The 26,259-nt window shown below is 39.9% G+C and overlaps 1 protein-coding gene across 1 annotated transcript; it reads left to right on the top strand.

Annotated features, from left to right (window-relative positions):
• Window positions 1-146: 146 nt before the first annotated feature.
• Window positions 147-26,033, top strand: galt (galactose-1-phosphate uridylyltransferase). Its single transcript, XM_079179649.1, has 11 exons — window positions 147-285; window positions 1,116-1,285; window positions 1,438-1,513; window positions 1,808-1,856; window positions 4,970-5,099; window positions 6,432-6,488; window positions 11,306-11,428; window positions 18,016-18,148; window positions 19,486-19,569; window positions 25,618-25,772; window positions 25,901-26,033. The coding sequence occupies exons 1-11, from the start codon at window positions 249-251 to the stop codon at window positions 25,979-25,981; spliced, it is 1,095 nt and encodes a 364-aa protein (XP_079035775.1). The 5' UTR covers window positions 147-248; the 3' UTR covers window positions 25,982-26,033.
• The last annotated feature ends 226 nt before the right edge of the window (window positions 26,034-26,259 follow it).

The raw sequence follows: 26,259 nt of genomic DNA, 5'->3' as shown, positions 1-26,259 counted from the left end.
GCAAACGTTTAATTGCCATGTTGTTATTAGTTGATCATTTTCGCCTTTAATTTTTGGTATTTTAGAGATTTGTCTTATCATATTGATTTGTCCCAAACAGCATGTTTGTTTCGCGTGTCAAAAAAACAGGAAGTAGGTCGAGGAGTTTCGTGGGAAGGAGACAGTTTGGTGGCTATAACCTAACTGTTAATTAAAGTTCAGTGATTTAACGCCGGAGAGGTGACAGTTATCACACAGCACCAACCAACATGAGCGGCACAACAGAAGTCAGTTTTGATCCAAAAGGTACGGAGCTTTGTTAAATTACGAGACTAAAAATGATTCAATTCATCCGGGACGTCGGTACCTGCAGATTGTTTACGTCTGTGCAGATAATTTATTTAAAGCTCTATTTAAAAAATGGTTGTTTCACGTTACTTTTCCTTACTAAACGTCAAATCCACTCAAACAGACGTTTTACAAATATGTAGGATATACTATTGGACTTTGCATGGATTTAATACATATATAAACATGTCTATATATATATATATATATATATATTCTATCCGGAAGCTGTTACAACAGGAAGCATCACAATAACACACACTTTTCATTGTTGTTCGATCATATTGAATTTCCGTGTGAAATAGAATATATAGGTTCTCAGAAATCAATATATGTTGATGCCAAACCACCCAAAGTTAGTTCTGTCTTCCTGCATTGACAGAGTGCTTATTGCGTCACAGTACACACAGCCAGCTGTGTAGTCTCGTGACTTGAGTTCCTGCTGCTTTTACTGCTGCAAACAGCAAACAGTCATCCATATAATCTGCAGAGCTATTGGAACACACTTTTTTTCCCAACAAAATACAGAATACATTATCATTTCAATAAACGAGCAATTCATTGATAATGAAAATAAATATTATTGGCAGCATTCAACAAGACACACAAACAATTTCCTCTACTACACACAGGTTAAAGAGGGTATAATGAGCTTGGAGTGACTAATTGATCAGGTTGATTTCACATGCACATGATTATATTCCACTGTTGGTCATTGCTTTGGCTCTCAAAAGAACCTGCTCTCTGTGTTATTTATTTGCCTTTCCTTGTCTCATGTCTCCCTTCAGAGCACCAACACCTGCGCTACAACCCTCTGCGGGACATCTGGGTCCTTGTGTCGGCCCACCGCATGAAGAGACCCTGGGCAGGTCAGGTAGAGAAACCTCCCGAGGAACACATACCCAGACATGACCCCCGCAACCCACTCTGTCCCGGGAACACACGTGCAAATGGAGAGGTAAGAACAGGTTAATACGTTTCACGAAAGGCGTCATTTATCAATGATATTAAATTATTGAGACATATCTGGACTCCTTCAGCTACCAAGTATAACTGTCATTTTCTTTGGACAACAAAAAAGGTGTTTTCTTCCTGTCTATTTCTCGACAGGTAAATCCAGACTATGACAACACTTTTCTTTTTGAAAATGACTTCCCCGCTCTTCAGCCTGACGCACCAGATCCTGGTGAGGAGTATTTCTGATGCTGTAAAAACACTACAACAAGTAATATCAGTGTTTCATATAGTTATTTTGCTGTTAAGTGAAAGTACACTCAAATAGAATGCTGTTATTCTATCTACATCTTAGGCACAAAACAATAGATTTTCGAGATGATTTCATGGCCCAATAAACTAGTCGATCAGGCCTAATGGGTGCATGTGAATCAATGTACTTCAAATTGTAAAGCAAATGAATTGTTAAAAGTATAATACAACATTACATGTTGAAACAACTTACATTTGCTGTTGTGTTCTTCAGATTCAGATCAACATCCATTGTTCCAGTCTAAAGCTGCCAGGGGCGTCTGGTAAGAACAAAGCGTCCTGTCACACATTGCAGGAATAATCACTGTGTCAATGCTGTCTTACTGTGTGAAGGTTTTTGAATTGTGTGCAAAGGACGTGTAAATTAAGCAATGTAATGTTAAACTGAAACGGTTTCTGAAAACGGGCAACATTTATGTTTCATGTCGCGCCTGGTCCTCTACCAATCAACTACAGTGTTAAAATGAGATGAATATTAAACACATGCATAATCGAAATGAGCGAGCGATTAGAATTTAGTCAAGGATGCATCTTAATCAATGTTCCTTTTGTAAAAATGGTGATACATTCAAATTTATGACTACTTAAATCTGAACTGATGAGTGCAATCAGAGCAGTCCTGCTGAGGCAACGTTCATACATTGTTGTGATTATCATCAGCATAATCAGCTATTAGCAGGAGGCAATTTTGTTAATCAACACACGGCATGTCACTTGTTTTCAGGACATCTTGAACTATGCAAAATAAATTTAAAATCCTCACTCTCAATACATACATTGAGATGTGTGCAATCCTCTGTGGCACCACCTGATGGGGATGTTTTCTCACTCCATTGTTGACGACCTAGATGCTTGAATGTTCTGATGACATGGATTTCCGTCCAGTGATATTTACCTCAGACCCTTTTGGAACACAGGGAAATAAGAGGTCTGATTGGAGTCTCGCACCATCTTGTTCCTGGGAATATGTTGTATTCCTTCATGAAATAGCTTGAACCAGCTTTCTGATCTATCAGCATTGACTGTTGGATTTATTCCCTGTCAAAGTCGATATGTGGTCTGGGAACCCTAACAGAGGGGCTTTGTCAGTGATCCCTTGCATACACTATACACAGTAGTGTATAAATAGATCCACCGATAGCTAAGTTACACAAAAACGTTGCTAATAAAGATTTCTCTCTTGAAACTTGACCTCACATAGCCATAGATCAGAAAGTGAAGCTTCAAACACATCTACAACCCTTTCACATTTTTATATCACAGCAAAGACATGTGGCCGTCAGTCTGTAGACTGTAGTTTTTGTATCTTTCTATCTATTCGCATTTCGGGAATACTTTTGTTGATTCGGCCCGGACAGCAGAGTGTGAGACAACAGCTGAATAATAGATTCAATCAAAACACCGTACAGCCTGCGCTCGTTGAAAACCAAACTTCGCATGTGTTGGCAGGTGTAGAGGCTGTCGGTTATTTCTTGCCACATGCACTCACAGAGTAACAAGCAGAGAAACAGCACTGATTGTCGTGTTGCTCTTGTCTTGTTATTGATTGATCGTTACATTTCAGGGTATTTCTTCAACCTCGTAGATTCAGTCTGTGTAGGTGTGTGTGTGTGTTTTCTTGTGTTTTCCCGATGCAGGGGTTGTATACGTGTTTGTTTGGTACAGTTTTTCTTGTTTGTGCTACGCTCAGTCCACGCAGACTTGTGACGATGTCAAAGTAAGAGGGCGCTTGGAAGCTGGACTAGTGCGTTCTGCCCTGCAGCAACATTCAGAGAGCCAATTAGAGGGAAAACAAAATGGGAAATGGGATTTGGGTCATGGGAGACAAAAGCGAGATGGGGCGAGGGAAGAGAACCTTCTAATGACTTATTGCATCACCCCTTCTCAGTCATACATTCTCTCTCAGCAGAATGATCCTAAATCCTGTGGCAAATGATTTGGTAATACTGCTTCATTGATATTTAATTTGACAGGCCTAGTAGTGTCCTCTTCATTTCCTAGTAAGGAACTGTTATGTAACTTAATTTCTTAGGAAGTTTTCCATTAGTTACAATTGTTTATAGCATATAATTGTATTAGCCTTTGAGACATTATTCAACCCACACTGCACTGATAAAACTAATACAACAGGGCTCAGAGAAAAAGGGCATTCTAACTTCAGCGGTAACCAGGAAACAATATATATATTACATATATATATATATATTATATATTTACACAGAAGTGCAGTACGCAGTATATGGAGTGCTTTCAGTTTCTGTGATACGCATTAACAATTCATAAATACGACCATTCAGTTTTGCTCAGAGCATAAACACCAAAGTCATGTTCAATTATTGATCATGTACTAGCTGCTCGGGCCCTTAGAGGAGCCTGTCTGTTGATAGAAATTACATTTTTCTGACTCTGACAGTCGAGCTGGTTTCCACTGGGCAACATAGTTAAGGCTGAAAGCAAATATGTGGATTAAAATACACACACACTTATAAACTCTGTACAAAAACTGGTTCAAACGTATAATCACACTCTGAAGTTGTGTTCTTTGTTCAGTTAGTCACGCTCACTTTTTGTTTTTAACAGAATTCAGCGCTGTTCATATATCACAGTGGATATTGTGAGTAAAGCTCTGAGCATGTAAACTGGATGCTTTGGCTTTAATCTGACCCTGGACACGTGTCACATGTTCTCAAATCAACAAGTCAAACTCAGTCGTGCCTGTCTCACAATCTACATTCACAATCTATCTCAACAACTCTGTTGACACTGAAGTTTGGTCATTATTGGTTGTGATTATATTTCAGAGCAAAACAAAATTAAATTGGTCAGACTTGCCATTTTTCCAAGTGCAACCATGTGTCATTTGATCTGAAGAGCACCATCAACAAGAGCTTCAACTAAATATCCAAAGTAAAAAATGTCAATGAAGATTTGTAGCTGTTTTTGACAAGTGGTCTCTGGGAAGTACAGAGCAGTAATTTCACAGTACTTAGCACTGGACACCAGAAACAATGACTTATATACTGTTAATAACAAGGCCAGTCTTAAACACGGTAGATCAAGACTCTCTAAGAAAAATATATATTTGACTGAAAATCCAGGCAAGACAGCAGCAGCACATGTATCACTTATTAACAACAACCAGAACAAGAACAAAGAACGTCATAATAGATCATAAACACACAGAAGCAATAGAGAGCCAGAGAGGTTTATTAAACACCTGAGATTGGTGCAGGAAGAGGTAATTAAGACGCTACTGTCAAGGTGCCCATGAGCAAAGCGCTGAACCCCCAACTTCCTTTTTTTTTTAAGTGGGGGGGTTATCACCTTCCCACTATCTAACATCTCTCTCACAATCCTCTCGGTCTCTTTTTTTCAGTAAGGTCATGTGTTTCCATCCCTGGTCAGACGTCACCCTCCCTCTCATGAAGAAACAAGAGGTTGTCAAGGTGATTGACAAGTGGGCGGAGCTTGTTGAAGAACTAGGAAACACGTACCCCTGGGTTCAGGTATGAGATGCGCACACACACACACACACACACACACACACACACACACACACACACACACACACACACACACACACACACACACACACACACACTCTCACTCCTATTAACATTTACAAATTATTGATGTAGTTTCTCCCAGGGCTGGACACCTTTAAAATGTAAAAGCAGGTAAACCTTTCGTCACTGATCCTTCCGGATCATTGGATAAAACTTTAATGATGCCTCCGGGCAACTTGCAAATTCAAACAGCAGCAGCAGAGAGAGAAGGATGTCGATAACAGAAAATGACAAAGTTTATACAACTAGCAATTCATTTTCTTCCTATATAAAATGCTGAACATTTTTACAGCGAATAAAGGTGCTGTGGAGGTCAGAAGCTGATGTACAACTTTACTGGTACAGGTACTGGACACATTATTAGGTATAAAGATTGATATTCAGGAGCTGAATACGGAAATATCACAGCTTTTTTAGGTTTCGTGTGTTCATTGTGTTAGATGGCCCCAAATACTGCAGTACGCATGACTCCCATAAGCCATCACTGTGGAATTTACATAAGCTAGAGCTGTAAAATCACAAGTAAAGCACGATGGTTGCTCAAGTGATCTAAAAACCCAAATTTAATTGATTCATATTACTGTAAATAGCTTCTGGTTAAGCTCCATAGGTCAGCTTTTAAGTTAACTTCTGTAGTGCAGCAAGAGATTGGTGATTCCCAACCAATGCTCTTTAGGACTTCTTTTTTCCAAAGTCTTCATTTTTGATTAAATGTACATTTTGTGTTATATAGCTATTATTTTAACATGCTCATGGCCAGTCGTCTATCATTAGCTTCCTCAGGAACACTTTTAAAGTGTCAACATTCTTAGATTATATTTACATCCATATTGACGTACCTAATATTACCAATAATACCCAGAATATAGCTCATATTCTGCATTTCTGAACCAGTCCCATTCTGTTTATTTGGATGGCGATATATTGTAGATGTTGGTAGCTTATGATATCGTCGAATCAAAACATTTTCCTGAGATCGAAAAATACATGCGAGTGCAGACATTTTTTAAAGTATCCAACAGCAAGGCACCGGATTTTGAGATCCCTAAATATTCTCACTAAACAGACAAATGCATACACAGCCGCAGGCGATTTGAAACAGTATTAACTACCAAATATCAGCACCAAGGACAGCACCTTTTTCCCAATCCCTCAGCAAGGATTTGCTCTGATCAAGAGTCCCAGAGAGACTTGTACAGTCTGACTTTTGACTCGGGGAAGAAAGGTAAACTAAACTCTGGATTACATTTTCCTCTTATTCTCTGCTTTTAGATCTTTGAGAACAAAGGCGCTATGATGGGCTGTTCAAATCCACATCCTCACTGTCAGGTAGGAAATGCACAGATGCAAAAACACACAAGGTAATCATTTTACTCGCCTGTATGCGCACATGAGCGATTTCAACTACGTGAATTACTTACTTGTCCTGGAAGTGAGAATACAAAGTTCAGGTATACGTGCATGCATTCACACGTACACCGGCCACTTCTTTCAAGTACTTTCAACGTGCCGCGTTAACATGAAATAAAACGCTTTTTTTATCACATGAGCACAATACGATTGTGTGTCGCCGGTCCAATTTGCACATCTATGATGCCGTCGTATCAGATTCACGATGACAAATGAAGTTTGCATGTGTTAAAAAGGGACTCGCTGGTTGTGTGCCAGACAAGTCTCAACATAGAAGCTGTTAATTCACTCTTCTTCACCAATGAATGTGTGCCGCTATCACATTTTGTGTTTGTCTGTTATTTCTGTCTTTTGTCTCTTTCTGAAATGCATAATCACATCTTTATTATCGTTTGGGTGTTTTCTTGTCTTTTCATGTTTGCCTGTTCATTAAGGTGATTCAGACAAAACCAACTATTCAGAGAGACAGTGGCGTCGCCTGTCAAACTGCACTTCACAGTGAGATGTTGAGAACGAACACAATCAGGAGGGAGAAAGACAAAAAAACAGAACAATGGTTGTTGTAGACAGAGTGATATGTTGAATTCTAAACGGCAATGCTTTTGTCAAAATTATCAATATAATATGTCAGCTTTCCAAACGGTACGATGGGCCCATCAGAGACAGAAATCCCCTGGAAGTCCATGCATTTTGCTATAACACAGAGAAAGTCCGCTTCATTCACCCCCAGTGAGGAACTTTGCCTTCACCCTGCCCAATATATGCATGAGATTGCCTTCTCATTTGGTCAGGGGAAGCTGCTGTCGTGAGTGAACCACTATGTCGAGCAATCAGAAAACACATTTAAATGTAGATAAAACACAACAGATCAAACACATCAGGTTTCAGATGTAGTGAGCCTGTCTCATTTATTCTAAAAGGCAGCACACTGACAAATCCTGATAGGTTGACATTTTTGGAAAAGGAAAAAAAAAAAGAGAGAAAAGACAAACAAACTGCCTCCCAACACCTCTAAAGCTCACATATTAACAGCTCACACCTCTTTCCCAAAATGTTGCTGCTTTCAGAATCGCGTCTTAATCATTCACTGATGTCTACGAATAAAGCAGCAGCTGTTGCGTAAAAGAGACGGAGCTATTTGAGGACACAAAACGGGGGGGAAAAACAGTTCTCCGAGGTGAGGAGCTCTTAAAAGTGTCATTGTAACTTAACAATGTAACTTAACAGTCCTGCAGATGTTCTGGATGATCGATGACATTTCAAATCATCAGGCTTTTGGAGTAAAAGGAATGTTTGACTCCATACAGAAACAAAAGACCTGCTGTACTTGAATCTGTGCTGTAATATACAAATTAACAGCAGAGGGCAGTATGTGACCTCAGAATAACATGGTTGTAACACACTGTATCATTAGGTACTTCAGAAAGTTGCTGTAAAAAAAGTCGAGGAAGATACCGTACCAAAGGGAGAAAGTGTGTGATTAAGATGGTTTTGAAACCCTTATAATATATGTGTGCAGGTGGCGTCAAAGTGTTGTTTGTACTTTTATTTATTTTACTTTTAAGATAAAAAAAAAAGTGTTTTTTTTATTGTGGGCCACTGTGAAATAGTTTCAGAGACAAACTCAAAGCTAGAACTATGTAAAAGTTTGATCAGTTTTGTTACTTTTTCCTGCAGTCCAGATCCCCCTTTCCTAAGACATCAAAGTCTCGTAAAAGAGAGTAAATGTGTGCGTGTAGAGCCAGGCAACCCCTCCAGGCCAGGACGCATAGAGTAGATCTAAAACTTTGAAGAGTAACGAACAGAAAATGTTAATCATGTTCTGCAGGCATCGTTGCTTCTGATAACTTTGGTCTCAGAGAGACAGAGCTGTATGTATTTTCATCTGAGTGGTGAAAGTAAAGACGTTGTGCCCCTGGAATATTAATAGTCTTTTTCACGTGAGCAATCCGAACTGTGTTGATTCTCTCAGGTGATCATAGTGTGATTGAAAATGTTTGCCTCTCAGAAGCAGACAGTTATTGAGTAAGTATTTACTCCCGAAGTATCATCAGTTCCTTCTTGTGGGAATAGAGTATATGCTTTGCTTTTCTCTTGCGTGATCTTTTCTACCTTTTCTCTGAGAATCAACAGTCTGCTGCTGGATAGATGAGAGATTTGTGTGTACAAACAGAGCCACACGTGCACAGATGTTGGCAGGCGTGCAAATATATCCCCCCCCACACACACACACTATTACACATGCCTCAAGGCATGCAGATGTACAGTATTTACATGTCTAGTTCACACATTGACCATGTCGTCTCTCTCTGACATTCTAGGATCGTGAGCATAAACATGGTGCAGCCTTTAGCCAATATTCAAAAGTCATTAATATTAACATCATGCTAGGCTGGTTTTGCTCCCATTGCAGTAATTGTCGTCTTACCAAGGGCAAAAAAAATTGCCAACAAACATGAATAATTCTCAGTTTTGTGGATTATTTTACAGCCATATAGAGGCAAGGCCAGCAGGATTAAAAATAAATGATGAAGCCCCTTGATTATCAAGAGGAACCTTTTTTACTTTTTTTTATCAACTTAATGGGGGGGGGGGGGCATTAAGTTGATACAGATTTTGTTTCCTCTTTTGTAATGGAGGAAGCCTATGACTGCATTCTGGTTAAAAAAACGTGGAGTGTTTAATCAGAAAACAATTAGCCGTGCAGCCTGAAGCAGTGCTCCTATAAGCAGCGCAGAATGCCTCTGATCATTACTCTGTTCATGCGACGGAATATTATAATTGGAAAACCTACTCCTGGTGACATAAATATGTTACTTTCAGAAAAAAATCTACTTTAATAGGCCTGAATACCACCTGTAAAACAGCCCGTACAATATGTACAAGTAATGAAAAGAAACCAAACTAGAGGCCAAAAGAAACACCGCTGTCCATTAGAGAAACGCACACAAACTGCTTTGCAGTACAGCAATAACTAATCAATATTCTGGTGAAGGTCTCACTCATCAGAGCAGGAATATGTATATTTCGATTAGTTTGGATGCTAATTACAACAAACCCGTATGTAAGATGCCTCCTTTTTAAAACCCCAGCAACTGTTATCTCAGGGTGCTGATTCATCATGCAGCAGTGAGTCAGTTAGCTACATGTTAGAGTCATTTGGCGCTCCTTACCTGCTTTTACAGCCATTAAAATAACATTAAGTGCAAACATAAATAATCCGAATGTCTGTCGGGATGTTCACGGTTATCCATAAAGAGCTTTCTGAAATGCAGTTGAAGAACATTATGGAGCTAATTCCGCAGCCTAGAAGCGTTTTCTCCGAAGCGTGATTGGAAAGGAACCACAGTGCTGTAACGCAAATGAATGTTTTCCTCGAATGAAATGACCTGCAGCATCTCGTCTGTTTTACAGCGTCAAACTGTCTGTTTCCTCCAGGGACGCTTACCGTTTCAATCAAAGTGAATACCAGCATCTCATTGAGAGTGGATACCGTCTGACACAGAATGCCAGTTGGTGGCTGATGAGAGGGAAGTCTCAACATCAAAACAGCTGCTTTGAACTTGTAACCCTTTTTTTATTTTATCAAAATTAGGAGGCTAATTTCATCAGTGAGTGTGTTTCTGTCTCTATGGGAACAGGGAAGAGTGCTCTAACGTGTTTAGTTGTGGTTAGCTATAATGTTTGACACAGCTGCAATTTAGTGTGACCGTAACATTATGCATATAGCAGTATTTTCTGTATATTTGTAGTGTAATGTATTTGTTTCTCTATTGTAAGTAAAGAAAATACTTTCAATGTACAGTAAATCCCCCATAATCTACCGATACATGTATCTATGTAAAGGGCAATAAAAGATCATGCCAGTGTTTTTGCATATTTTAGCCCATTCACAAAAAAAATTACATATTTTTTAAATGACTTGAAACATTGTATCATCGATTCACACGTTCAACTGTATTACCATGCAACAATATCATGACATAACTCAGCTAATCTGCTTCATCAGGACTTCTGTGGGTGTGGCTTGGTCAGATTTGATTGACAGTGACCTGGCATCACAGCAAAACACTGACGTCACATTTTGATTCAAATACTGCCAGTACATGATTAACGCAAAGAAATGCCTGACATCACCTTTTCCCAACTCAGCCCTCAGACCAGTGACGCAAACACGGTCCAAAAAGTAAAATACAGATAATGTGTCCAAAAATAACCACAGCTGTTCCAATGTTGGCAGAACATTGTGCGATTGTGTGTTTGTGTACTTTCCGACCCCAACGCTCTCGGTAAGAAGCTGATTGGGAAAATATGTTTTCAGAGCCTGTGCATGGAACCTTGCTGTTCGCTGATGAAGGACCCATCTCAATTACGTTTTAGTGTCTGCAAGTTGATTTTCACACTATTGAAATAAATGAAAGCCGGTGACTGCAGGGTAGAACAGATTTATCAATCTGAAAAGCCTGAATGGAAAAATGTAAGTAATTTTTGGAAACCAAGAAATCTCTGCACCTGTGAAACAATAATTTATTGAATAGTATTGATGAATTACCCTATTTGAAATGAATGCGGTCATTTGGAATTGGAGCAGGGGGGGGGGGGGGGAGTGTGCAGATTGTTTATTACCCCTTTTCTAATCAGAGGTGCACATACATAGAGAACTCTTACGTTTTTCGATTTTGGTTATGTCTCATCATTCTTCTCCCTCCGTCTTCTGTCTGACTCCTGTTGTATAGGTGTGGGCCAGCAACTTCCTTCCTAATGAGCCGGCTCTGTCAGACCGCTGTCAGAGAGCCTACCATCAGAAACATGGAGAACCGCTGCTGCTGCAATACGCCAAGCAAGAGGCTGAGAAAAAGGTACCCATACACATACTGTATAAACACAAATGCAAATAATGTCTAAAAAGAACAGTGAAAGCTGCATTTTGCCCCCAGAGGCTTGTAATGTACTGTCCCTTGGTTTCACCTAGTTTTACTTTAATTTGGGTTATTGTACATTTTCCAGAATGCCTTTCAACAGTCATACAGAGAAGGTAGTTTTTAGGGTTTTTTTTCATTCACGTTGACATTTTACTAACAGAAAACACACAATGAGAGGCGTGAGGTCTGCAGTTTATCATTAGTTTCAGGGATTTTAGGTGAATTAAATGAAACTTGTGGCTACATGTGGCTACATGGTTGCATTTTCTTAAATAAACAATGTGTAGCTTTCATTATAAGTGAGGGTAAAAATGTCTTTCCTGGACTATTCAGTATGAATTCTAACATCTGTATAATGGCCAGACGTGCATCAAATCTGGCGTTCCAGCCTATAGAGGTCAGTCACATTGAATCAAACAATAATGGCTTAAAAGGCATGTTTGATTAAATGAAGTGCTTATTTTGAATGGCCCAATTGATTACCTCACTCAAATTTGGATTTGATGACCATGACAAATATCGTGAATGGTGATGGGGAAGTCATTTTAGCTGACTGTGTGATAATGGTAAATAATAAGCATCAGAGAGCAACGCTTAAAAAAAAGAAAAAGTCTCTAAATACGAGATTTATGCAAATAGGTGACATCATAATTTGCTCACCATGACTACCCACATTGCCTCTGCCTTAATCCATCTACTTCCACCTTCTCCCGACATGCTTCTCTCTCTTACTTTCTTTTTTTTTCCCCCATTCGGCATACCCTGTCTTTCAGTCAGTGAAGCGTGTCATTGGACAGCAGAGATGCTCATTAGCATAATGCAGCGTCATCCATCTTTAACCTGTGCGAAGATTACGGGGGGGAAAAAAAACGACTGTGTGTATTTGAGTGATTTTCCAGTCATGTGTTTTGAACACCAGCAGCAGTAACCGTCGATGAAAGGGTCTAATGCAGCCCTGAGCGCATTTAGCGTGTTGGAAAATGTCTGATTAGTAAGCAGAGATTTGGTGGAATCCGTGAAGGAACTCTCTACAGTAGAACTAAACTTGACAGAGCCGTGACTTCTTCGCTACCTGGAGCTGTAGAAAGAGATATCTTGCTTATGCTACTTTTGTTATTTACTACACTTAATCTCAGGTTATATTCAAAGCTTCTTAAAACTGGCTTCCCTTGTGTTTATCCAGTCAATCAAAGGCGCTGTCGGTTTATCTTGTCCTAATGCGATTAACCTGCAACACTTTATCACTTTACCTTTTTACCTTTTATTTTAAGTAGTGATGAACAGATTGCACGTTTTTGTTATTTAGGTTTAGGAGGATTATTTGATGTCAATTTATCACCTCTCTTCCCATGTTGATTGTGCTGTGTGTTCAGTTTAATGTTTCCTTATTTATTCTTAAAACATAATTAGCTATGTAATTAATGTCACCTGACGTAAAAATACAGATTATTATTATTATTATTATTATTAATAAATTACAGTTAATTTTTATACTGTGTTGAACAAAAATACTCAGAACACATCAGGAAATCTGTGTCTGCTGCGTCTGTGTCCAATACTTTAAATTAGGAACCTAAATACCTCTCCGCTCACCCTTTCCTCTCTCCCGTGTCGGAGAACTACGATGCTCTTCTGGTAACATAAAAAGCTAGAGCGAATGTTTGGTTTGTCCGCTCTGAGCTACTGTAGAAACATGGCGGTGCAACATGGCGGACTCCGTGAAGAGGACCCGCTTCCCTTTTCAGATACAAACGGCTCATTCTAAGCTCACGAAAACACAACTAGTTTCAGGTGATTATATACTAATGAAAACAGAGTTATTCATGTGATATTCAATTTCTGCAAATAAATTCCCCTAAATCCTTCACACTGTTGCTTCAAAACAGCAGAGGCTACAATTTGGTGCTTTTGAACCGAAAAACAATGATACGAAGTCATTAGGAACATATTGACTGACAAAGTCATGAAAAATTGGAATGACAGAATAAAGCACCTATTAGATGTAAACAGTTGGTAGGATGACAGTTAAAGGAATAGTTTGATGTTTTTGAGAAATGTGGTTATTAGCCTTCTTACTGAGAGCTAGGTGAGAGAATCAATACCACTCTCGTGTCTGTACTATGAATCAATACCTGGAGCCAGCAGCCGCTTCTTCAACTTGTGTGCTGGACTATTTATTGGCCAGATTCCAGGAAGTTACTGGTCAGATATTGGCTAAGCTAATCAATATATGAAAGATTATTTCAACTTGGCTTCACACTGCATATGCAACGATGGAGTTTAGTGTTCATGCTAGACAATATAGCCAAGACAGAATGAGTATCTTAACGCCAAAGAACAGCTTGGACAAAGTAAAATCTGCCACTTCTTTCCTGTTTTTCTTTTCCTGAATTGTTCACTTTACTGCAACAAATCACAGCCATTATTTCTTTTTGTTGCTGATTAGCCACTCTATCTCAAGAGGAGGATCTTTCTGTTCCTGTTCTTCACTGGAATTAAAGCCGTGTCTTTTGAGTGACTAAAACCGTATTACGTTCCTCTTCACGAGTAGCTGGAGAGGGAGAATGGGCTTGATGATGAGGAGACAAGAGAGTGGAAGGAGACGAGTGAGGACAGAAACCGAGACACAAAGTCGCACAGAGAGATGTGGCGGGAAGAAGGAAAAGAGAAATCAGACAGCCACTGATTCATTCAGGGAATGAGCTGATACCTGCATGTTCTACTGGGATCGTGTGTGTGTGTGTGTGTGTGTGAGAGAAAGAGAGACAAAGTGAGAGAGAGAGAGGGGATAGCATTAAGGTTTCGAGAAGAGCAGAGTAGACACTTGAATCTGCTAGACTGCTGCTCATGGGGACTGACCTTTATAAAATCAGAGTGGAAGTGTGTGTGTGTGTGTGTGTGTGTGTGTGTGTGTGTGTGTGTGTGTGTGTGTGTGTGTGTGTGTGTGTGTGTGTGTGTGTGTGTGTGTGTGTGTGTGTGTGTGTGTGTGTGTACGTGTCTCTCTCCTTTTAGCTCCTGTCTCTCTGACCCGAGGTTAGGACCATAAATTGGCACACTGCAGTGTTTGGAGGAGTTTGAATTGGGGTTCGGCTCCCTGGTGACACTCTTGACTTTGAAACCAAAACTTTGTAAACTAATTGAATGAAACTCTTTGGGATTTGCGGTCTGTGAGGTGCCTGTTTTAGGACATCCTCCACTCCCTCCCTCTCTCTCTCTCTCTCTCTCTCTCTCTCTCTCTTCACTCCACCCCTCTTCCTCCTCCTCCTCCTTAATCTTCCCTCTCCATCCTGGTTCTCTTATTTTTCTGTCTCCATTCTGCTCCTTTATAATCCTGTTAAAGGCAGCAGAGGACGGACATGAGATTGAGATTGAAGTGGAGAAAACTGTATACAATTGTGAGAAGGAAGTATAATATTGTAAAGTCAATATGTTGAATAACAATATAAAATCCTGTTCATAAAGGTGTCGCTAAGCACTTTAGAGATACACACACACACACCGCTAATAGAATTTCCCGCTTTTTATCCCCTCCTCATTTTCTTACTTTCAAAATATTTGTTGAAAAGGAAGCTATAATCAAAGTGTTATTGCACCAGGCACTAAGTAGAATCCTATACTGCAAGTAAAGTTCATTAGGATTCAGTTAGATTACTCTTAGTCTTAAACACCACAGCATTCCCAGTAGATGCCTTAATTATGCACTAATGCCTGGACAAGTTTGTTCAAACCTCCGGGAGATTTATGGCCTTGGATGCCCAAACACTCTCTCTTTGCTTTGGTGTCTGGTTACTGATAACAATATTTTTTTTACATTTTAATTAGTTTTCATACTATTCTCTCAGAACAGCATTAATAGTTTTGACTGAAATACTGTATAAGGAAAAGCTAATAAACATCTTGAGAAGGAAAGGAAAAGTGAGAACAATCAACAAAAGTATATATAAAATATTTCTGAAACAATGAGATTGTGAAAGGAGAAAGCTAACTATTTAATATATTAATATATATATATATATATATATATATATATATATATATATATATATATATATATATATATATAAACTCTGTGTAGGTTTCCATCTAACGTTACGACTCTTCTTAGCTGCAGTGAAGCCAGGAAAAAGGACGTTTTTTTGTTATCTTGACGTATTGAGAAATGACGCATCATTCCAAAACACAATGCTTGGTAGACATGGTGCATGAACCCAAATAACATCAAATATTGTATTGGTCACTTGACATCAAAACTACAACACAAAGATGTTTAGAACAACTCCATTTCTGAGACTAGAGACATGGTGAAGAGCGATGGCAGAAGGAGTCCCAATAGATACTTTTATTATTTTTGCACAGATTTATACCTTAATCGTGGAAGACTGGAATGCCCGAGGGGGAAACCCAAAGTACAAAAAAGTTGTGATCCCAGGACTTAACTGCTGTGAGACGAAAATGGTAAATACTGAGTCACCATTCTGACCAAAACAGGTGTAAACATCTGGCCCTACACTTATTCCGGCTGATTCTGCCTCTGCTCAGTTTGAGTCGGGCAGAGTTATGCTGCAATTATGTGAGGCTACTGGACTCCACGTACCAGGCAGTAGCATCATACAGGTGTGATTTGTCTTGATATACACTGTTAAAATGATACAGTGTGGAAAACCTTTACCTAAATCTATGGACATGTCGGTCTCAGACCCAGCACACTATAAAAGATCCAAAAGTTATTTAGCACTACGGCTAGCTAGCTAGCTTGATTGATTAATGAGTGCTCTACAACTCTACGTGTCACGGAACATATTGATATGAATTCGCTACATTAATGTGAAGGGATAAGCTGAACATCCTATATCTCTGGCTTGTCTCTTATGAACTGCCAATGGTTACACCATGGCAATTAGTAAGACTCATTTAGCTCGTTGCTTTGGTTTCATGGCACATTTACTGTACGGTTCAGACTCACCACTCTGTTATCAGTAGCAGCAGGCAGCTCTTTTCAGCAAATGAATAAAGCAAACGCACAAAGTTGTCAACTAGCCGGGGAACATAGCTGAGCATGTAGCAGCTAAAGAACCACTTTATTCTCTCAGGAGTTGGTGAAACCCAAAAGGAAAGTGAAAATTTCAAGCACATGAATGCTTTCCGTCTGCTGTCTGTGTAGATAGGCTGTTGTTTGCATAAACAATTTTATGAGGTGATTATCTGTCAGGACGTCTTGTTTTTCAGTTTGTTGTGGGGTTCTTCTGCCCCCAAGTGGCCAAAAAGTAACTCAAATCAATACAGCTTTAGGAACTACGCTCGACGGTCGATCAACCCTGCTGCAGATTGTTGTTTATTCTCCGAGGCCTCTACACAGCAGCCTTTCCATCTCAGTTCGTAATCAGACTGAGGCATACAGGGAGTTGTGTTAGGAAATACATGCAGTTACTGGAAATCCAATGCAAAGTAAAGCAACAGAGAGAGAGAGAGAACGATTTGCGGGGTGATTTTGGGATTAGTATGAAGCTGACTTTCACAAGATTCTTACTGCTGCTGTTTAGCCCTCTCTCTCACACACACACACACACACACACACACACACACACACACACACACACACACACACACACACACACACACACACTCAAACACACACTCAAACACAGAGACAAACACACACACACAAACACAGAGACACCGACTCTGAGCTAATCTATTTCTGATGAATTGTAATACCAAGGTCGGGTCGTGTTTGTGCCCACTCATCAGCTTGTTAAATCTCAGCTTCTGACACATTCTGCATTTAAACAGTTTATGGTAATAAGGCTTCATGCTGCGAACAGCCACTGACCTGTTTTATAACCATTTTGAACTCAGTTTGTCATAAAGTAAGAGCGTGCTCAGTCAACCTTTACACAGTTTTTTTTTTATACTTAGTATTCCTTGTTTTCATTCATGTCATTCTGGTTTGAATACATGTTGTGAAGTGACTTAATAAGCCAAAGCGGTCTGAACAAGTTTGTGTGTTTACTGCCTCTGTACGTGTGTGTTCATTATAGCTAATGGGAGTAAATGTTCGTAAAGTATGGTCGTTTCATCAACATTCAGCTTTGAAATCGTCGACAGTAATTACCTGAAACACTGTCAGAAAAAGAGCAGACATGAAAAGAGAGGGATTCAAGAAAAAAAACACGAGAAGCAATATCATGAAAGGAGAAACGCTGAGACAGCAAATCAAGTAGCAGCAGAATGTTCTGAGACCGGCAGTCCTCTCTAATGTGGAGTACTAGGTTTGATAAATTGACTGCTAAGATGGCTCTAACTGTTTTTTAAGATCTTCGATTCACTGAAGAGGAGGGTTCAAGGTGCTTAACCAGCTGAAAGATGTTCATTAAAGATGCTCAGATTGTATACACTGATTTTCCAGGTCAGGTTCACTGGCTCCAATAGGTTTTCAATACATTTAGAAACAGCAGTTAACTCAACAATACTTACTTACTAGTTGAAATATACTCCAAAACATTTTGATTGTGTCTCTTCTCCAGGAGCGCGTGGTGGTGGAGACCTCTGATTGGCTGGCGGTGGTTCCATATTGGGCAACGTGGCCCTACCAAACGCTGTTGTTACCACGGCGGCATGTCCTCAGGATCAACGATCTGACCGCAGAGGAGAGGGAGGGTGAGTGTGAAGATACTGACAGTGAGTGACCGAGAGAGCGCTGAGGTAATCAAGATTAGTTTAACGGGGACTCAGCGGCTCAGCGGGGAACCTGGGGGCCTCCTGTGTGTGTGTGTGTGTGTGTGTGTGTGTGTGTGTGTGTGTGTGTGTGTGTGTGTGTGTGTGTGTGTGTGTGTGTGTGTGTGTGTGTGTGTGTGATTCACTCACAGCACATTCAAACACAATAAAATATTAAACTTAAAATCAATCAACCTTCTTACAGTATGGGCCAATGTTTGAATTATTGGATGCTAGTTATGAATGGATGATGTCTAAATTTCAAGCATGCCTCCATAGCTAACATTATAGTAGTAGATTACGGCGGTTGCATGTATTTGTTGCCTGTCAACCCTCCCTCTATATAGAGTAAATTAGTTATGTATTGTCGTTCACTTCCCTCTCTCCCTGTCGTTATGGTGTTTAGATGACTCAAGCAGACGTCGTTGTTGTTGTACGAGAACTAATTCTCTTAATGTTGTTGAGATCTTGCGAGATTACGTCCCATTCCCTCTCAAGGACAAACACCATTGCATCTGTGAATCAGCAGCTGGCTCATTTGGAAGACTTCTCTTGACAGCTGAGAGTCTGTTTAGCCGATTGAGCTTCTATGTAGTGAAGGTGTGAAGGTGTGAAGCCGAAGGTAGATCAGATGGATCGGTGGGATAGGTGTCTTCTGAGACGCCGTGCATTACCAGTGTTCCACACTGAACACGGGGAAGAATCAGCACAGACTAACGGTCAGTAGTGCCTGCAGCCATTTTAAACAACAGGTGGAATTGTTGAGACGAGCGACTGATGCAGGGATGTTTGAATGCTTATTTAATCAATCAATCACCAATAACAATTCAATGAAGAGTGTATCGACCGAATATGGTCAAAGTTGTCTCAACAGGACATACGTTCGGAGTATTTTCAGCTGTTTTCTGTGTGGCAGTGTATAGCACTGTGAAAGGGGTCTTGTTGGACGTTTAAATACAGCTTTACATCAAACCCCATTACTGCTTTTGACAATTTGTAAATAGATGTTCTTATTGTCTTAAATATAGTCTGTGTAAGTGTACCAAATTGATTTGGGTTGAGTCGTAAACGGCACGTGTCAGTTGTTAATGAAGATTTGCGTGGAGTAAAAATTGGTTATTAAGATATTTAAACTTAGATTAATCAATTCATCAATTCTGAGTTGATGCAGGTGATCAATTAAGGAACTTGCTTCCAATTGAAATCCCTAATTTGATCACTCACTAACAAATATGCTCTGTCCCTTCCCACTGTCCTCCTGTTTTCTGTCTGTCTGTCAGGTCTGGCTGACATTATGAAGCGACTGCTGACCAAGTATGACAACCTGTTTGAAATCTCTTTCCCCTACTCCATGGGCTGGCACGGTAAGACAACAGAGTTTAAAAAGAGAAAGTTTCAATAACAATAACAATCATTTTGAAAGTTTCTTTTGTAGAGTGACAGAAGGAGAGAGGGACAGATGGCGGGAAAGATTAAAAAGAATTTTAATTTAAATACATGACAATCTGTGGATGGATTGATGGATTGGCACACAAATACTGCTACAAACTGGAGGCTGTTCACATATCAGGCCATCCGTTCACAAGTTCACTTAGTCAGTTTGATATATGAACGAGCTCCATTCACATTATCTGCAAAAGTCGTGAAATATGTGCGGTAGAGTCACAGTCAGTTTTTTTCCTCTCACGTACAACTTTACATTCGGTCACATCATCCACCAACGTGGCATTAATATCACATGAATATTGATTAGCTTGTCCAATGTCACTGGAAAGGTGTATGTAAATTAGGATGCGGCGTGTGTTCCCTACAGATTAGATAACTCTTGTTGCGTTTCAATCATCTCTGCTGTAATAAATTGACAAATGAGAAATCCTCAGCCAACACTTCAATGCACACTCAGACACATCACCTTATTTCATGTTTTGTACATACATAACCACGAAGAAAAGCGGGAATTCACACAGATTAAGAGCCCTCGTGGTGTAATTCCTGCATGACGGCAGGGTCAACTAGGTGTTATGAGCATATAATGGCTTAATTAACATTAGCAGTCATTTGGAGTTGTGTGTCTTTCCAGCTGATGAATATTAAATCAATAGTCAATCTCCTTTTAGCTCCTTTTTGGTCTCCTCATGAGGGAAATATCGGGCTCTCTAGCAGCTGAATGCTGTTCAATAGTTTTTAACTTTTTTCGATGTACCATCTGATGCTGGGAAAGAATTGAACACTGGGTTTTTAAGAGCTTTGTTTTTTTGCTCCCTGTTGCTGCTGGAAATACATGCTGAGAGTGTTGAGATCCCAAAAAAGTAAAGTGCTGGGCCATAAAACCAAAAACCAGGAGCTGAAAGATGCTATAATGCTACATTGGGCTTAGATGAACTACAGTATGGGGATAATTTGTCACCATGAGTGACACCCTTCACATTTCACACAGTCATTTGATCCGTTGCTGATGTACAAATATTGATTAGAGCATCGCTAATGTTTATTTACCCAAGCCAGTGTTATTTAATCTCTATATTTGCTGGATATGTTAGACTCAAAGGAAAGGTTTCCCACTTGTATGTGAGGTAATGTGAGTTAGATTCATTTGTTGTTCCCTGCTGGACTTCCAGGGGTTGTTTGTATTTTCCCTTCAGGACATATCATAATTTTTCCCTAGAGGAAAATTGAATAAGAATTTTAAACCAATGTTTTGCTTTTGTCTGCTGAACTTTGCTCGGCCTCTGGTGCAGAAAGTAGTTGTTACCCTGTTATAACTAATAATAATAATAAATATAATAATAATAATAATAATGTAATAACTGATGCGTCAGATATGTGCATTTTCTATATCTCTGGCTTTGTATTCATCTCAAATTTAAATTGGGATTTGTTACAATGTTTATTTTTTACAACTTTAGATTATAGTGCGCACACAGTCAGAGGAAATGAAAGAACCAGTAACAAGACAGAGAGCAAGTGAATAAGCAAGCAAATTACCTTTTCATTTTGACAGAACACGCAGAGGGGCAAAAACACATTTGCAAAGATCTCGGATGATGAAATACAAAATAAATCTATTTATAAATACCTCACACCACAACAGTCAAGATGCGAGTATTAATCTTCGTTTAACGATGGCCGGGCAACTTTAATTGGCCTGCTGTGAAGAAGCAGCTTGCACAAACACACAAAGTCTGTACGCTTTGTACTAAAGAAAGGTGTTTGCCATCGAGACAGCTGTTGCTCTCGTGAATCTCAAGCTCAGCGTAGGCATCGGGCTGATATTTACCTGGACTGAGACAGTGAGGGAAATGAGAGAGACCTATTGTGAGCATTGTCAGACAAACTCCTTGCAGCTGGGTTCAAACTGGAACAAAGGTTAGCAGAGTGCAGCGATGCGATGAGTGATGTGTGACAGGAGGGAGAGCCGTGTCATCACGGCTGAGCGGTCCTCACTGCTCCCTGACTAAGGCATTCTTATTCAGAATGATGGCCAATCTGGGAAGACAAACACTGCAGCATGGACCTAGATGCACTACCAAGACAACTTGTACACATACTGTGGGTGTGTACATGTTTCTCACCAAGCGCTGATCAATTTAAGATCTTTGTGGTGAAAATGTTTGCTTTTCTTCTGTTGTTTTGTCTCTATTTTACTGTTCCAATCCCAAATGATGGGCTTTTCATCTTTCATGAACAGCCTTAAGCCAGTGAGGTGTGCACATAATGACTAATTAGGACTAACAAGGTTGAAATTAGTCTTGTTTAATTTAGACTACAACTCTGTAGTCAGTGAGAGACTAATCCAAATTTAAGTTGGTTCAAGAGTAACACTTTGTATTGATTGTCTTGTCTCAGATCCAGAATGAAGCGCTGTGGCTTTGTGAATACTTCTGATCACCTGGGTCAACGACCAGGCAGCCCACATTAAAGGTTTTTAAAAGAGAGATGATACACTCAAACTGTATGGTGGAGAAAATAAACAGAGGGCATGAGAGGACACAGTCTTTCACTGACTTTCTTCTTTTTATTTTATCACACGTCAAATCTCTGAAGTCAAATCTCGGTCTGAAGTTGCCTGTGGTGAAGGGTCCTACGGATCTTGTCTTAAGTTTTGGCTTTAATGTTGTGTGTGTTTTATTCCTTAGATACAAAGTCAAAAGTGTGTTGAAGGTTATACGCAGGTAGTTGGTAGGTTCACCTTATTTTCTGTGGCAAAGAATGTTTTTTTTTTTTTTTACAAGACTGGGGGACAAATCATCTGCCAAAGAGGTACTTATAAGTGGTAAACACACTTGTTGTGTTGTTTTTTTCAAATGTATGCAATTGTTATTAAAGCAGAGTGTGGCAAAGATGTTCCACAGTCCTTGGTAAAATGTAAATTGTGTTGCTTGTTGATGCCGTGTCCCTGCTGTTTGTCCTCATCGTTGTCCTGTCCTTAAGGCACTGTGCTGTAGCCAAAGACGGCTTCCCACAGCGTGGCCAACGAACTAACATACTGCAGATGTCTCTTTGCCGAAATGTAGGATGGCACCCAGCAGCCTGGGGCAAAGCCAGGAATATTGTTGATATCACATCACTTCAACACATATGAGTTTAACTTAGCTCCAGTAGCGTTACCTTGTCAGAAGATATACATTTAGCTCCGTCTGGCCTATTTTAAACAATTCCCCTCTATGTCAAATACCCACGGCTACTAATCCGTCCGTCTGAAATCTCTCTCATCAGCGGCATGTAGAGGCACGGTAACTCTAGTTTGACACATTTCACATATAGTATCCTGTCGTGTATGGATCTTTTAGTTTAATATGCCAACTGTAATGTAAGAGCTTAAAGACTTACTTAATTAATTTATTACTGTTGCAACAAATAGCCTTAAATATTCACTGCCGAAAGCAGTTTCATAATCCTCTGACAGGGTGAAATGTAACATGTTATCCTTCCTAATGAACTGCTACTACTTCCCGGTGTTTTCTATTATATTACATTCTTGCAGTTGATGGAATATGGTCAGTTTTTATTTTTTTTTTATTGGCAAAAGAACCTTAAACTCCCCAAACACTAGTGTTATTTTAACCTTATCAAGGGGCATTAAGGGAAAAGAGACTGCTGGGATGATAATTGATGTGCTTTGGCGCGCTCACACTCTGTGAGTCTGTCTGAGAAATGCTGCAAACTCTGACCATCTCATTTGGAAACACATACCTGGCTTACATAATGAGTTGCCTTATCTCCCCATCTGTGTTTGTGCTTTATTGAAGCTCATTTCGGAGCAGCCAGCTTTCATTTTGGGCTGGGTTTATTGTGTGGCAGGCTGGGGATAGAAGTGGTTGGATGGTGTTTGAGTCACCTGGGAAATCATGGATTAGACAAAGCTACCTGCTTACTCCATCAGGAGGAAAACCATACTACAGCACTGGCTAGATGAAAGGACTGGGACAGAGAGACAGACAGACATATAGGGACACCGATGTACATACATTGCACCAATCTGGATATTAGAGCAGAAGAAAAAGTAGAAGAAAACGTACAGTGTTGTGATCTGTCGCTCAATGTGACACTAGCAACTGTTGAAAGTTGTGGTCCTTTATCCAGCAATATTTGTAACTTTGAATTCATTCTAAAATATGCACTCTATTCTATGCAGCAGAACAAACACACCCAAAAATATTTAAAAGTGGGTAATTGTCTAGAAGCATCTGTCTCTCTTCATTCCTTATCTCGCGTCGTCTCTATCAGTGTCTGATTAGCCCCCATTGTAAGGAAACGGTCTCTCTTATTGGGAATACAATGCCTCCGTGATTCTATTTTTAAATGGCTTTTGTGTTTTTAAAAAGAGAGATAATTCTACTTCCACTTCTAATCCCCTCCCACTAAGATCAGAAAGCATCACAGGGAACAAAGAAGGTATTTAAATGTTAAATTCAGTCGCAAATCACTGAAAATGTGTCTTTGGTAATGCCCCTCTTAAAGAGTATTCATCGAGTTGTGTGATTATTACAATTTGTCATCCACTAATCTGCAAGTTTTGTCAAGTTAAGACAGAGAAATGGTGACAAATACGAGGAGAAATGCTTCCACAGAGGAAACGATTGCTGGATGTTGAGTATGAAAATGATGTGAACATACGCTATGGCCTTCATCAGATTTCAACCCAGTTTTAACACCTCACATTTCAAAATGCTGGTGCTCTATTCTAAGAATCCTCGATTTAGACAAATAAAAACTCCTACATTTCTCACTCGGCCTATTTATCTAATTTCGTATTGGTCACACAAACTAAACACCACAAACTCGAAGCCCTTTTAGCCAAACCAATGAAGCCTAAACTGTTGCTGCCATTACCTACAGTTTAGTACTGATGCATTCATTTAGAATACAAACACCTGTGTCAGTGGTGCCTGGTAATACTGTCCAATTACCAGAATTTAGTAGACCCATGCCAGCTAATCAGAGCGGAGAATTCTCAGCGGTCGTTATATAAAACAATCTCTGAAAGAATGGATCACCGGTTCCTCCTCACAGAAAGTACTTTAAAATTGTAATTTTTTTTTTTATTGCACTTGTAAGATTATTGCTCTATTGCCCACAGAGTCAACACTGGCTGCTTCTTTAATTTATCCTGTTAGCTACCTGATAGGGGGGGCTGTCTGGTCTGCAGCTTAAAGGCGTTAATGAGCAGAGGGGCTTGTTCATGTGGTGTGCATGTGGCAGCGAGATAAATGAGCTTCGTCGTGTCCTGGCTATGCATATCCTTAATTAGCCTTTAGTGTGTGATTGTGCTGTCATTCTGTTTGTGTCTGTGTGGTTTACCTGTCCTCCAGTTTTTTGCAGAAACATTGAGAACGTTTCAATATTTTGAAACCCACACTTTCACATAAAGTTTCAACAGTTGACGGGAAATATGCACGGTGTCCTTTCCCGTCTCCCCAATTCCACTAGACAATCACAAATATGGAATATTTAAGACTGTTAAACCCTCAACCCATCGGCTGGATAATCTTTGCAGACCAGCCCTCAGTGTGTACACACACGATACCAGAGCTAGGAAAGCTAAACCTGAATCATTATAGAGTTTATCATGCTGGGAAAAGCTTCTTTTATCTCTGCTGGTGCTGTGGAGTGGAAACTGTCTCTTGCAATTAAGGAGGTGCAGAACCCACACACCTTTTAAGAAAAAGGTAAATTAGAAGGCTGCTAGATAACATCTCCAAATAAGGACATGGGCATGTTTATAAATTGAAACCAAAGGGATGCGGTTGTGTGTCTCCCGCTTTGGGCGATATACGTCTGTCTCCATCTTGGATGAACCGATAGAACAACACAGACTTTTGTCTAAGACACTAAACGAGAAACAGCCTCTGATTGAGTGAGTAAAGCTGGCTCTGTGTCTCAAGTCTAATGTCTCCCCTCTCCTCACTCAGGAGCCCCGACTGGCCCCCATTTAACGGAAGACAACTCTCACTGGCAGCTTCACGCTCACTACTACCCGCCTCTGCTGCGTTCAGCGACAGTTAAGAAGTTCATGGTGGGGTACGAGATGCTCGCCCAGGAGCAAAGGGACCTCACGCCTGAACAGGTGAATATTATGCAATGCACATGTGCAAACCCAGCTTTGTGATTTGAAGTAGTGAAGATTAAAGTAGTAAGATTGTATCTTTGAAACTGTATTAAAAACGTGGCACTGCTGTGTTCTTGTATCTGCAGGCTGCTGAGAAGCTAAGGAACCTTCCAGAAGAACATTACAAAACCAGAGAGAACCTGGAAAAAGGAGGAGAAGAGAAATAAGATGGAGGGAAGTGAAATCAAATTAAAATGGCCTGTGTGATGTTTAAAAAGGGGGGGGGGGGGGGGGGGGGGTACAGCTTTATTTAAACCACGGTATGCTTTTTGGGAACTATACGACCGGTGCAATGCTTTTGTTTTGGAAGTACTGTGAAAATGACATTCAAACGTAATGACATGTAACACGTCCATGTTTTAGGGAGATAATGGGAGAACATTATTTTCCCCCCTGCTGTCTCTTATGTCGAAATTAAACAAACTGTTTGTTGTTTTATTACAAT

Source organism: Pholis gunnellus, assembly GCF_910591455.1.
Source record: "Pholis gunnellus genome assembly, chromosome: 18".
NCBI classification, from domain to species: Eukaryota; Metazoa; Chordata; class Actinopteri; order Perciformes; family Pholidae; genus Pholis; species Pholis gunnellus.
Note: the sequence above shows the minus strand (reverse complement) of the source record. Positions and strands in the feature narration are given on the sequence as shown.

Coding starts and splice junctions, on each gene's coding strand:
- galt (XM_079179649.1), top strand. CDS start 249: ATGAGCGGCACAACAGAAGTCAGTTTTGATCCAAAAG. Junction 1,286..1,437: donor ACACACGTGCAAATGGAGAG/GTAAGAACAGGT, acceptor ATTTCTCGACAG/GTAAATCCAGACTATGACAA. Junction 6,489..11,305: donor ATCCACATCCTCACTGTCAG/GTAGGAAATGCA, acceptor CCTGTTGTATAG/GTGTGGGCCAGCAACTTCCT.